The sequence below is a fragment of the Prionailurus bengalensis genome, chromosome D1 (assembly GCF_016509475.1).
Source record: "Prionailurus bengalensis isolate Pbe53 chromosome D1, Fcat_Pben_1.1_paternal_pri, whole genome shotgun sequence".
Taxonomy (NCBI): Eukaryota; Metazoa; Chordata; class Mammalia; order Carnivora; family Felidae; genus Prionailurus; species Prionailurus bengalensis.
The window spans coordinates 54,363,041-54,376,942 of record NC_057346.1 but is presented as its reverse complement, the minus strand read 5'-3'; the positions used below and the strand labels follow the sequence as shown (position 1 = coordinate 54,376,942).

Genomic DNA, 13,902 nt, shown 5'->3' with positions numbered 1-13,902 from the left:
TCCGTGCAAAAACAAATGTCAATAAACTTACAATGAATGGAAATATCAGAGGGTAGTCTTCACCCAAAAGGAAAATAATCCCAGATGAATAGTCTCAGATGCAAGAAAGAAAAAAAAAAAAACAATGATAAATACATCTGAGCAGATGATAACTATGTAGGTAAATCTAAATGAATATTGCCTGTACAAAATAACATTGTCTTACAGAGTGAAAAATGGAAAATTAAAATATACAATTACATTCACATTTAAGGCAGGAATATGGATAAAAGGAGGTAAGTCCTCACACTGTCCAAAATGGTAACTGTGCCATATAACATTTGACTTGGATAGGTCTAGAATTCACATTGTATTATACTTCAATAAATTTTTTAAAATTTCACTTCAAATTAAAAAAAAATCATGTTGTAATGGCTAGTTTAACCAGTGAAAAAGTATAAAAGAATGTATAATTCCCAAGCTAATAAAGAGGGATGGTGGAAAGGATAAAAAAAAAAAAAAAATTAGTTCAAAAGGTGGCAAGAAACAAGGAGAAAAAAGAACATTAAACAGGTAAAACAAACAGAAGGCACTTTTTAACATTTTAATTGTTTTTTAACGTTTATTTATTTTTGAGAGAGGGAGAGACAGAGCGTGAGCAGGGAAGGGGCAGACAGAGAGGGAGACACAGGATCTGAAACAGGCTCCAGGCTCTGAGCTGTCAACACAGAGCCCGACGCAAGGCTCAAACTCAGACTGCGAGATCATGATCTGAGCTGAAGTCAGACACTTAACTGACTGAGCCACCCAGGTGCCCCACAAATAGAAAGCATTTAATAAGGAGGGTAGATTTTAAACCCACGTACAATAATCACATTAAACATAATGAACTAAATGATCAATTTAAAAAACTTTTTTTAAAAACTAACTACATGTTGTTCACAGGTCATATCTAAAACAAAAAAGCTATAAAAAAGACGAAAGTAAAAGATAGTAGTATACCATGCAAACCATAACCAAAAGATAGCTGATATCATTATATTAATATTAAACAAAGTCATTATTTGCTGATATGATTTGTAAAAATTCAAAATAACCTACATATAATATATTAAAATTGTTAAATGAGCTTAGCAAGGTTATAAGACATAAGAGTTAATAAATAGAAGTCAATTGCATTTCTGATTATCAGCTATGTATTGCTAGAAAATGAAATTTTAGGGGTGCCTGGGTGGCTCAGTTGGTTGAACATCTGACTTCAGCTCAGGTCCTGATCTTGCAGTCTGTGAGTTCAAGCCCTGCGTCGGGTTCTGTGTGGACAGCTCGGAGCCTGGCACCTGCTTCGGATTCGGTGTCTCCTGCTCTCTCTGCCCCTTGCCCGCTCACCCTCTCTCTCAAAAATAAACATTAAAAAAATAAAAGAAAATGATATTTTAAAAATATTATCATTTATAATAACATAAAATATTAAATATCTAGGAATAACCAACAAAATACACAAAACCTCTATGCAGAAAACAATAAAACAGTATTAAAATAGGGATGTACCATGTTTATGGATTGGAAAACCCAATACTATAAAATGTCAATCCCCATATGTCATCAGAACTATAGAGTTAATGCAATCTTAATCAAAATCCTAACAAATTTTGTTTTGGGGCAGAATTTCACAAGCTGATTTCAAAATTCATAAAGAAATGAAAAGATCAAGAATAAGATATTCTTAGAGCAAGGTGAGTGAGTGAACTTGTCCTGCCAGATGTCAAAATTTATTATAATGCTATGCTAAGACAGCATGGTACTGGCATAAGAATAGACAGACCAATGGAAGAGAACAGAAAGCCCTGAAATATCCACATACAGATACTTCATTTACCACAAAGGTGGTACTGCAGAACAATGGAGAAAGGACATTCTTTTCAATAAATGGTGCTGGGACATCTGGATTTCCATATATTCAAGCAACATACACACAAATCAATACCATGTGTGGAAAGCAAATAATAAAGCTTCTAGTAACAATGTAACAAAATGTCTCAATAAGCTCATGGTAGCAAACCCTTCTTACATCAGATAAGAAAAGCCCAAAAATAAATGAAAAGATTGTCAAATTGGGACATATCAAGAACTTTTCATCAAAATACAACATTAAGGGACTAAAAAGAGAGGGAAAGGTGGGAGGGATTAGAAAGGAAAAAGATATTTGAAACACATATAACCATTAAAGCCATTAAAGAACTTGCACCCAGAATATAAAGAATCTACACAAAACAAGAAGGAAAAAGAAAAATATGCAAGAGACATAAACAGGCATTACCCAATTAAACATATTATAGTTGCTCCACTTCATCAGATATCCAAGAAATGCAAATTAAGGCCACAGTGATATACCACACATCACAGAAACTGTCAAAATGAGTAAGATCAACAATTCCAAATGTTGGCAAATACATGCAATTGGAATTCTCACACAGTGTTAACGGGGGTATAAACTGGTACTACCACTTTGAAAAAGTTGGCTCAGTAATTTCACTGCAGGCTATACAAAACACAGAAATGTAAGACATACATACCAGGAGACCTGTACAAAAATGTTCACAGCACTGTTTCTTGTAATAGCTAAAAAGTGGAGACAGCCCAAATGTCCATCAATAATGGAATGGGTAAATAAATTAGGGTATATTCATACAATGAAATCTTCTGCTGTGGTAAAAATGAATGAACTACAGCTACCATCAACAATAAGGATGAACACCATATGTAGAATTTTGAGCAAAAGCCACACATAAAAAGATACATACTGTATTGTCTAATTATATGAAGTTAAAAAAAAAAAGGGACAAAAATAAATTGTATTTAGGAGTGCAGGTTTAATGGTAAAAAAAATTTTTAAAGGTAGTTAATACCCTGAAAGTCAGGACAGTGGTGGTGATCTTTTGGGAAAGACGTAAATCATTAGAGGGGAGTTTGAGGAGGCTTATGGAAAGCTGGTAATATTCCAATTTCTTGACCTGGATCGTGGTTTCACAGTGTGTTCATGCTGTGGCAGATCAATAGGCTGTATGAGGTTTTTCTACATATTCTTCTTTATGTGTTACATTTCATCGTAAATTTTTTAAAATATAGTTACTTGTATTACTGAGGTAACAGTGGAAACATGATATATTTTGAAAGTAAAATCAACAAGACTTGGTGAGGAAGGGAATATGGGGAAAGGAAAGGGTAAACCATCTTTCTCAGGTTTCTGACTTAAGGGTCTATGTTGATAATGGTAATATTTCCTGAGATAAGGTAGACTGGAGAGTGAACGGAGAGCCTCAATTCAGTTTTAAATATAAAAAAAAAAGAGCCAATTCTTTTACAGACTTCAAATCACTGAAATATCACAGAATCAAATAATTGTCTTTCAGAGACAATAGACTAGTCAAATACTAGTCAAAAATAATTTGCAGTCAGAGAGGACAGGAGGAGCCTTTCAACAATCTGGAATGGAGTCACAGACCTCCCAACACAAGAGAGCTGCAGAGAAAACAGAAGAATTGAGCCTAGCAGGTAAGAGGGAGGCAAGGAGGCAAGAATGAGACAAAAAAGAAGAGAGCATCTGACCACTGACATTCTTTATCCATCTGGATACTTTACTTCAGCTCTACTTTCTGAAATTATCCCCTGGTACCCTCAACATCTAAGCTTAAAACAAACTGCCTCCAGGGAAACCCTCTCTAATAACTGCTCTTCTCACCATTAAAATTCTCCTGGTTCAGGCTTTCATCACCTTGCTACAGACTGGCCAGTCTCCTAGTTGGTCACCTAACACCCGTCTTGCCCTTATCCAATTCCTGCATCCTGCATCCCAGAGTGACATGTCTAAAACAAAACCCACACAATACAAGGCCTTTCAATATTTCTAGTCTTATCTCTTAAAGAGCCACCTGCATTTCTTCTGTGACACGCTATTCCACATTGCCATGCCTTTGCTCACAACTGCTCCTTCTTTCTAAAATGCCTTTCCTCCTGTTTTCCAACTGGCCCAGATCTGTTTTTTAATACTCATCTCAAGCATCACTACTACTCTATAACGCCTTTCTAGACTCCTGCTCCCGAGTAAAACTGATTACCCTCTTCTTCGAGGTCACATGATAACCTGTCCCAGATTTCATAGCACCTATGACACTGTGTTGTTATTATCCATTTATTGTGTTACCTACACAACTAGACTAAGATCAGGGATCACATAATCATCTCTGTATCTCCAACATGAAGCACATGGCCTAGCACAGAGTTAGTATTTAGGGCATTTTGAGAAAACAAAAAAAAAATGAACAAATGATTAACTTTAGCCTTACTACTTACTACATATATTGTTTGTTCTACCATCTACCAACTATACTGCTAGCCCCTAAAGGGCAAGGAACATGTCTCACAATTCTACATTCTCCACAGCATCGAGTACATAGTGTAAGTGAAGAACCTCTCACATGAAAGAAGTCCAAATACTGCTACCTGTCCGAAGAAAAATTTGGAGGACAGAAACAGAGGCCCAACTAGTTTATCTACTAAAATATAAGAGACCACATTTCTGGATAACAGAAGAGAGGATAAAAAAAAACCACTATGGTCATCAATCTAGAACTGGATGCACTTGGCATCTCTCCTCATTTCCTTTCGGGCTACAATCTGCTAGACTACTATGAGCAGCATGGCCTGGTTAAAGAGCCTGAGGTATGACATCAGAAGATCGGAGTTCAATTTTTCTGTTAGACATGACAATGGTATTGTGATCATGTCTTTTAAAAAAGTCTTGGAGCATCTGGGTGGCTCGGTTGGTTAAGCGTCCAACTTCAGCTCAGGTCATGACCTCACGGTTTGTGGGTTCAGGCCCCGTGTTGGGCTCTGTGCTGACAGCTCGGAACCTGGAGCCTGCTTCTGATTCTGTGTCTCCCTCCCTCTCTGGCCCTCCCCTGCTCATGCTCTGTCTCCCTCTGTCTCAAAAATAAATAAAACATTAAAAAAAATTTTTTTTGAAAAAAAGAAGTCTTTATTGTTGGGGTGCCTGGGTGGCTCAGTCGGTTAAGTGTCCGACTCTTGGTTTCGGCTCAGGTCATGATCTCAAAGTTTGGTAGGTTCAAGCCCCGCATGGGGCTCTGTGCTGGCAGCATGGAACTTGCTTCTCTCGCGCGCTCGCTCTCTCTCTCTCTCTCTCTCTCTCTCTCTCTGCCCCTCCCCCACTCACACTGTCACTCTCACATAAATAAGCCTTAAAAAAAAATCTTTAGTGTTTAGAGATATAAATTGAAATTTATGAACAAAATGGTATGATACCAGGGAGAATCTGGTGGAGAGGTAAGAGTGGAGGAATTGGGGTGGGGGCCATGGGAATAAAACAAGTTTGGCCACACAATGGTAACTGTTGAAGCTGGGTAATGGGTACATGGAAATTAAACTGCTCTCTTTACTTGTGTATATAATTGAAATGTTTCATGACAAAAAGTTTAAAAAAAAAAAAAAAAAAAAAAAAAAACCAGATTTAAATCCAGACCCTCCATTTACTTAGCTGGTCACCTTGTATACTAAACTGCTCCAAACTTAGTTCCTCATCTGGATTACAGATATAACAATGGTGATGTCATCAAGATTAAATAAAATATTACATGTGGAAAGAGCTTTCTAAACTCCAACACACTATATAAATGCTAACTGTTCTTAGAAGTATTATTACAGATGATTAGTGGTAGCAAAGTTATATAATCATATAATAGATAGGTAAATACTGCTAAGAAAACAGATCACTAAGTGTCTGAAAACTAGAGAACAGAAACCCAGATTTAATTCATGTAAATATGTGGGAAGCATTTATTAACACCCTACAGTGTTCTAGGGACCTTGCCAGGAACTGGGACAGAGATAAACAGATTTGTAGTCTCTGAACTTAGGGGCTTAAAGTCTGAAGGACAGAGACATATATGATGAAAATGGCAATACTTAGAGCTAATAAATGTGCTAACAGACGTGTCCAGTATCCAGAAAAGTGCTGGATATATAATAACCACTTGTTAACTGAGTAAAAAGTCTTACAAAAGCATACACTCATTCATTCAACAAATATTAATTTTACCACACACTGTCAATTTAAATCAACTATCCAGTTAAAAACAAAAATCTCTGTTCAAGATGAGCTTACATTCTAGTATGGGGAAATGGACAAGGGACAAAATAAATGAGAAAATTATATAGATTATAAGAAGTTGGTAAGTGCTATCGAATAAGGCCGTTTCAATTTTAAATACAGGGACAAAAAAAAGGCCTTAATGGAAAAGTGACATTTGAGCTAAGACTTGAACAAAGTGTGGGAAGCAGACATACGAACATCTGAGGGAAGTGTTCTAGGCAGAAGGAAACATAAGTGAAAGACTCTGAGGAAAGGATGTGTTTGGCAGAGAAAGTGGCAGACCAGATCACAGGGCAGTGGGAGGAAGAAAGGGGTTCTAGGCTGGTGGAACAGTGTGTGAAAAGACATGGGTTTCTGAAAACCCACAAAGTCTTTGGACAACTGCAAACATTTCTGGTTAAGCTAGAACATTATATGTGTAAAGGAAAAGATACTTTATATCATACGTAAAAGACATAAATAATCATAGTTTGCAGGAAGAACAGACTGAAGGGAAAAAGAAGCTTTTGCAAGTGAACATTTGAAGACATTACATGCATCCTCACAGATGCAATATGAAATACAAATCTTCATCTATAACATATTCTTAAAAATTTCAAAAATGTGCTTAACCTAAGTCTAACTTTCAGTTCCTAGTAAATAAAAGGGATATAGAACCAAGTTAACCCCTAAGCAAGTAAACAAATTCAGAAGACACTTTATAAACAACTGAGTTTATCAGATCAATGTCACCAAAACAATAAATTTGTTCTAGATTAAAAAAGACCAATGCCATGTGTGAATAGTGTTGGTATTTTGATTTCTGGCTCAACCAACAGAGTCACCCAGGTGTCGGTAAGCATCCAACTCTTGATTTCGGCTCAGGTCAGTCAGACTGACCCCCACGTTGGGCTCCAAGCTGAGCATGGAGACTGCTTGGGATTTTCTCTCTCCCTCCCTCCACCCCTCTCCCGAGCCCATGCATGCATGTGTGTGTGTGCGGGTGTGCGCACACACGCACATGCTCTCTCTCTCAAAATAATTTTTTTTTTAAAGTCCCTTACAAATATTGAACCAGCCCTGCAGCCCGGAATGAATCCCACTCGATCATGGTGAATAATTCTTTTTAAATGCTGTTAAACTCGATTTGCTAGTATCTTGTTGAGAATTTTGCATCCATATTCATCAGGGATATTGACCTGTAGTTCTCTTTTTTTGCTGGGTCTCCGTCTGGTTTGGGAATCAAAGTAATGCTGGCTTCACAGAAGGAGTCTGAAAGTTTTCCTTCCCTTTATATGTTTTGGAACAGCTTCAGAAGGATAGGTATTATCTCTGTTTAAATATCTGGTAGAATTCCCCTGGGAAGCCATCTGGTCCTGGACTCTAATTTGTTGGGAGATTTTTGGTAACTGATTCAAATTCTTCGCTGGTTATGGGTCTGTTCAAATTTTCTGTTCCTTCCCGTTTGAGTTTTGGAAGTGTGTGGGTGTTTAGGAATTTGTCCATTTCTTCCAGGTTGTCCAGTTTGTTGCCCTATAATTTTTCATAGTATTCCCTGATAATTGCTTGTATTCCTAAGGGATTGGTTGTAATAATTCCATTTTCATTCGTGATTTTATCTATTTGGGTCCTCTCTTCTCTTTTTGAGAAGCCTGGCTACAGGTGTATCAATTTTGTTTATTTTTTCAAAAAACCAACTCTTGGTTTCATTGATCTACTCTACTGTTTTTGAGATTCTACTGAACAATTTAGGGAAAAATATCATACTTTAAAAAAAACTTCAGGAAAACAAATAAAGGGAACAAATTTGGCAACATATTAGTTAACTATTAAATCCCAGAGATGGGTATTTGGCAGTTCATTATAGTATTGTCTCTACGTTTCTATAGGCTTAATAATTTTCATAATGAAGTTTAAAACTCTGATTCATCTGTGATTCAAATATTTGGAAATCATTTCTTCCCCCTTACTTACATAAACTGAAAAATAAATACATCTTGTGAATTTCATTTCAGGATTTGGATCTTTTTTATCTCTGCATCTACAGTGCCTGGCACATGGAAGGCACTCACTACAAGACTGCTGAATGAACACCTTCTTACTTATTTTGCAATACTAACCCATTCTGTAGACGTGATAAAATTCTTACACATACTTCCATCAGATCCTCAAGACCATCTTACCTTGTAATAATGTTCCAAGAGAATCCGGACTACTCCCTCCACACTTTCTGCTTCAACAGGCTTCCTGGCAAACTGGAGCAGGTACTGCAAAGCATCTGCTGGGGAGGTAGCTTTACACAGATCTATGTGGAGTGCTGCAGATTTACTTGGTTTTGTCAATCGGAGTTTCTTGGTTGCAATTTCCTCCTGCTGTTGCTGCAAGGGAGTAGGGAAGGTAAGACATGAAAACACAGAGTCTGCAAATTTAACACTGCCTTATTTCCTTATACCAACTAATGTATTTAGCTAATAGACCTAACTTTAGGAAAAAGCAGTGTAATGAACACAAAAAAAGAGCGCTAGATTGGAGACAAGGTTATGAGTCCCCATTTTCCTTTTCACTAGCTCCTACCACTTTGGGCTAGTTATTTCATTTCTCCAAGTCTGTTTCTTTCTCTGTGAAGTAAGTCCACTAACATTTTGTTCTGCCTATCTCTTAGGACTGTTGCAACTTTAGGGTTAAAAGGACATACAAAGGATCTGTTCCATTCTTTATTTAAAAAGAAATCTCAATTCTACAAATATATACCGACTATGCTGAGGCACCCAGCAGGCTCAGCTTCCCTCCTGAGAAAAATGGAACTGATGGGAACTGTCTGCAGCTTACACTGAGTAAAAAGTCTTCCCCTTACTCCAAATGACTACCCAAAGCATTCTGCCTTTATTAAAAGGATGGTTAATATAAAAAAAATTTTTAAATACCTTGCAAACTGTAGTCACTTAACAAATTTTTCTTTACTGAATAATTATTCAGCATTAGGAGTTGCGTCTAATTCTGCTGCTGTTCTAAGTAAGTTACAATGTTTACCTTTATTATTTGCAATATGAGAATGATGACACTACTACCTGTTTTTCTCAACTAGGGATCATCATCTGAACCACAGGACACACAAAATTATTTGAGTAACTATTTTCTCGATTCTCCCAAGGATGGTGCATAATTAGAAGCTTTTTAGATGCATTTGTTACATATAATGAGTGCCAAAAAGTTCAGTAAAAGGGAACCTGTCACTCCAGGGCTTAAGTCAGGCCCTGGTGGGTGGGTATAGAAAACATCATAACTAACATAAGGCAAATGTTGTAATCAATAATTTTCCTTAACATCTAATGCACCGTTTTGATATCCTGAGCAATCCCTCTTTACAATGTACAAATGTACGTATCTACAGAGAAAAGATTAGGATTATTCTAGTCAGGAACATAGTATGGCATGATAAAGAGACCAAAAGGGTTTTTTTTTATTGTTTTTGTTTTTTGTTTTTTTAAGAGACCGAGGGTTTTGAAGCAGAGGAATTTGGGTTCGGTAACCATTTACTAGTCAGGGAGGCCTCTCCTTCTTCTATAAAAGGGAATACACAATACCTATACTGTATGGATATTTGAGAAGTCTATGTCTTTAATTGTACAAATACAAAATAAGCACTAACTACATACCAGTTCTCTCTCCCTCCTTACCTTTATAGCAGAGGGAAAGACAGAAGCACTAAGATCTCATTTCATCACTGTATGGTAATGATTCATGCAGAATGAAGAAATGAGTTCTTTTCCTAAAATCCTTACTCATTCCTATCCTATTCTACACAAACTCAGTCTTCAGTGTTATCTAGGCTCCAATCAGTACAAAAGCTGAGAAAGATTTTTTTCCCTATAGAGTATGTAAGGGGAAAGACAAACCAATATCTGCTATCAGTCAACCATCAGTAACAGTTTAGTGAGCCAGGACCTATGGTCTATCCAGGGGTGATGGAGAAGTTAGACCTGAGCTGGAGGCAAAGGCAGTGATAAACAGATGACACATTAGAAGCCTGAGGGCACAACATCCTGAATTTATGACTTTTAACATCCTGGTCTAAGGCTTCCAACACCCTGAAGCTGACAGAGCCACAAGTACAGAACTTGCAGCTCTCCTCTTCAACCTCTGCCCCAGAGTAATTTATACCTTCATTATAAACCATTACAGTTCCAACAAGAACCTTGCAGGGCCCAAACCCCCACCCCAATTGGTAGGAGGAGTCCCTCAGATGACTGGCAACAACCTCAATTGGAGACAGCCCTAGCTATGACCTATAACCTATGCAAACACAAAAAGACATCTCTAGCTCCAGTGGAATAACCACTTCTGGGCCTGCCCACACTGCCTTCTTGAAAGTGTACTGTCCTTAATAAACTGCTTTGTGCTTGCTACATTCCTTCTGATCATCTTTATTCGAGTTTGGATCACCACATAAATCTTTCTATGGAAAATCCAAGAACTGAGACCTCCATTCATACAACATACAACATAGACTCTCCTGCCCATAACAGGGGACACTGATGAAGCAGGCATTATCTCTGTCCTTAAATAGGCCAGACTGGTAGGGAGATATGCACACTGTGTAAAGTTAATAAAGCGAAAACTCATTAAAGTTGAGGAGGGAGGATACAAGGGGAGGCCAGAAGGAGGAACAGTACTACTCAAGAGTCAACTAGGGAAAGAACTGTCCATTATAGAGTCCAACAGAAGAATCAACAGGAAAGAATCTTCAGTTATAGGCCCCAATAGGGAAAGATGCACATGACCTCTCCTACAAGAAATCAACCACCCTTGCAACTCAGCTAAGGAGAAATTCTCATCACCCTAGACTTTCCCTTCAAAACAACCTCTCCTGGAGGTGCCTGGGTGGCTCAGTCATTTGAGCATAGGACTTTGGATCAGGTCATGATCTCATGGTTCCTAGGTTCGAGCTCTGCATCGGGCTCACTGCTGTCAATGCAGAGCCCACAGAGAGTCCCTCTCTCTATGCCTCTCTCACTCAAAAATAGACAAACATTAAAAAAAAAAAAAAAAAAACCCACAAAAAAAAACCCCTCTCCTGACTTCCTGCTTCTCCTTGGTTTGCTGGACTTGCCTATGGTTTTGCCATAACTTGCATGCGCCGAATTGCAGTTCTCTGTTATTCCCCAAAAAATACATTTTTGCTGGTAAAATAACTATTTTTAACGTCAATAACTAGTAATTATAGTAGCACTGAGGGGTAAGTACAAATAGACAAACAAGTACAGAGTGCTTGCTACAGAAGCAGAGGAGGAAGAGACAAAACTCTTGCTGAGGTTTTAGTTGTGTCTTGAAGTCAAAATGTGAGAGCAAAAATAAAGGGGAAAATGACATGCATTCCATGTAAAAGAGACAACAGGTATAAGAGTCTGGAGAAGTGTAAACACATGACATGCTGGAGGAAGGGCAAGTAGTCTTGAGAAGTGGGCACAATACAACAATAGGAAGAAAGGAAATCACACTGGGTAACAAAGTGAATGAACTTAATGCCACTGAACTGTATACTTAAAAATGTTTAAAATGTTAAAATATGTATTTTACCACAATTATTTTTTAAAAAAATCATAACACACACACACACACATATACACACGCGCGCGCAAGTGGGCAAGGGAAACAGATCCAGAAAATTCCAGAAAGCAAACCACAAAAGAAGGAGCTCTGTGAAATAAAAACTTTCCTGAGGAGGCCCTGGCTGGCTCAGTCCATGCAGCATGAGATTCTTGATCTCAGGGTGGTGAGTTCAAGCCCCACACTGAGTGTAGAGATTACTTTAAAATTTTTTTTAAATAATAAAAAATAAAAACTTCCTGAATCTTGACTCATTCTGAAAGTTCAAGAAAACCAATTTCACATAAAATGAAGCAACAAAGTGTCAACGTTAAATCTCAAAGTTATTTTAAGAAAAAAAAAATGAGAATAACTTCCCTACAGTGGGAATATGCTACAAAGATGTGGTAAGTGAAATAAGTGAAAACAGGAAGAAAAACTTGATTTTTCAATGGAATCATCCCTCTGTACTATAATCACAGATACGTTTTTCTGTCTCTCCCACTAGTCTGTGAGCTCCTAAAGGAGAAGGACCCTGACCTGTATTGGGCTTTGTAGCTCAACACCTTTCAGTATACCTGATACACAGTACCACTCATTTACATGAAGGAATGATATAAATGTTTAAGGACAGTTTCCTGCTGGATGGTCTAAGTCTTGCTACCCTCGAAGTCTAAGGGTCTAGGGGTACCCTACGGATCTAAGGAGGCTTTTGGTCTACCAGCATCAATTGAGGGCTTGTCAGAAATGCAGATTATTGCCTCACCTCCCCCACCCCACTGAGTACAATCTAGATTTTAACAAGATCACCAGGTGATTTGCATAAAAAGTCGAAGAAGCAGCACACTCAAGATAACTTGGGATCAACCTCGACTTTCGCAACACCTATGAGGAGACACGTGGAGAATCACTGCTCTGACAGGGGCTCAGCTCACCTGTCCTTAACTCCAAAGGAAGAAAGTACTTTGCCCTACCTCCTAGGTAAGCTGTTCCACCAATGGAGAGTTCTGCCCCTATGCAGCCTGTGACCCTCACCTGCTTTGGCTGGGTTTTGAGATTTCTAAAGACTCCTCTTTCAACCCCTTAGTTTTGCATACAACCAACTCGTCCCGGGGCGCTTTCTCTGAAATAGGAGTCGGGAGGGGCTCTACCAGTAAATTGGCTCTGAATCCTCTTATCCCTCAAGAAGCTTTCAAGTCCATATGTGTAAAACGAAGGTGCTAATGCAACCCGAATAAACTGAAATAACGGATAAGACATCTTCGTAAATTGTAAAGTGCTATTTGTCCTCGCTAATAATTTTATTTTTTTAGAAGTGTCACACTGCACATATTAATAATGACTACGACAGCAGCTGCAAACGAACACGCCCACTTAAGTGTAGTTTCAGAGAGCCCATCTGAGTAGTCGGCACTCGAACCAGGTTTGCGGCGCCTGTTTTGGCAAAGTGTCTGGAAGGTGAATAACCTTCCCCGCCCGGGACTGGTCCCGGGACCTTTCCTTCCGTAAATTACCTGAACCACCTTAGTGAATTCCTCGTACACTCGCTTCTTTAGGTGCGCCGCCATGACTGCCCGCGGACCTTCTCAGCTTCCGTACTCGACAAGGGAGGCGGGGTGGGGGGGGGGGCGGTGAAGGAATCCGGAAAACTTGTCTAGGCCTGAGGAACTCGCCACAGTCCCACAAGGCAGTGGGGCTCTGGGAAAGAGAGGCCTCTTCCGGCTGCTTGACTGCCCTGCTGCGGTGCATCCCAATTTGTCCGCCTACACCTCCGGCCCCTGCGGAACGAAAAAGAAGGCGCAGCGTGAGGGGGCGGTGCCTCTGGTGGGAGGAGACTGGATTGGAAGGGTGGAGGAGCCAATGGGAGCCTTTGGGGGCTTGCAGGTGGTCGAAAGACTGGCGAGCCGAGCTAAAGGAGGGTGGAAGTATATAGAGAAAGGGCAGAGGCTAGATGATCCAGAGCTAGAGGCAAAACTGGAGCTGCGTGAGAACTTTCACTTGAGCGATCAGGGAAAAGAGGCCCAGCTGGCGTTCCCATCGTCCTTTGCCGTTCACGTTTGCTGCTTGTAGCTTTATCGAGCTCTCCTTTTCTGTGTGCCACCCCTTCTCCTGGCGTGGGATTTTTTTTCTTGCTCTCTCATTCCGGTTGTTTGAAATTTACCCTTCTTTAAGGAATCAAACCTTCCTCTGAT

General features: G+C 39.1%; 1 protein-coding gene across 1 annotated transcript in view; it reads right to left on the bottom strand.

Annotated features, from left to right (window-relative positions):
* Window positions 1-13,504, bottom strand: part of INTS4 (integrator complex subunit 4) — a 118,169-nt gene extending 104,665 nt beyond the window's left edge. The window contains exons 1-2 of the mRNA XM_043580138.1: window positions 13,225-13,504; window positions 8,308-8,502 (exon numbers count right to left, since the gene is read on the bottom strand). Coding sequence (XP_043436073.1) covers window positions 8,308-8,502; window positions 13,225-13,278 — 249 coding nt within the window. The 5' untranslated portion in view covers window positions 13,279-13,504. The remainder of the gene's footprint in view (window positions 1-8,307; window positions 8,503-13,224) is intronic.
* Window positions 13,505-13,902: the final 398 nt, after the last annotated feature.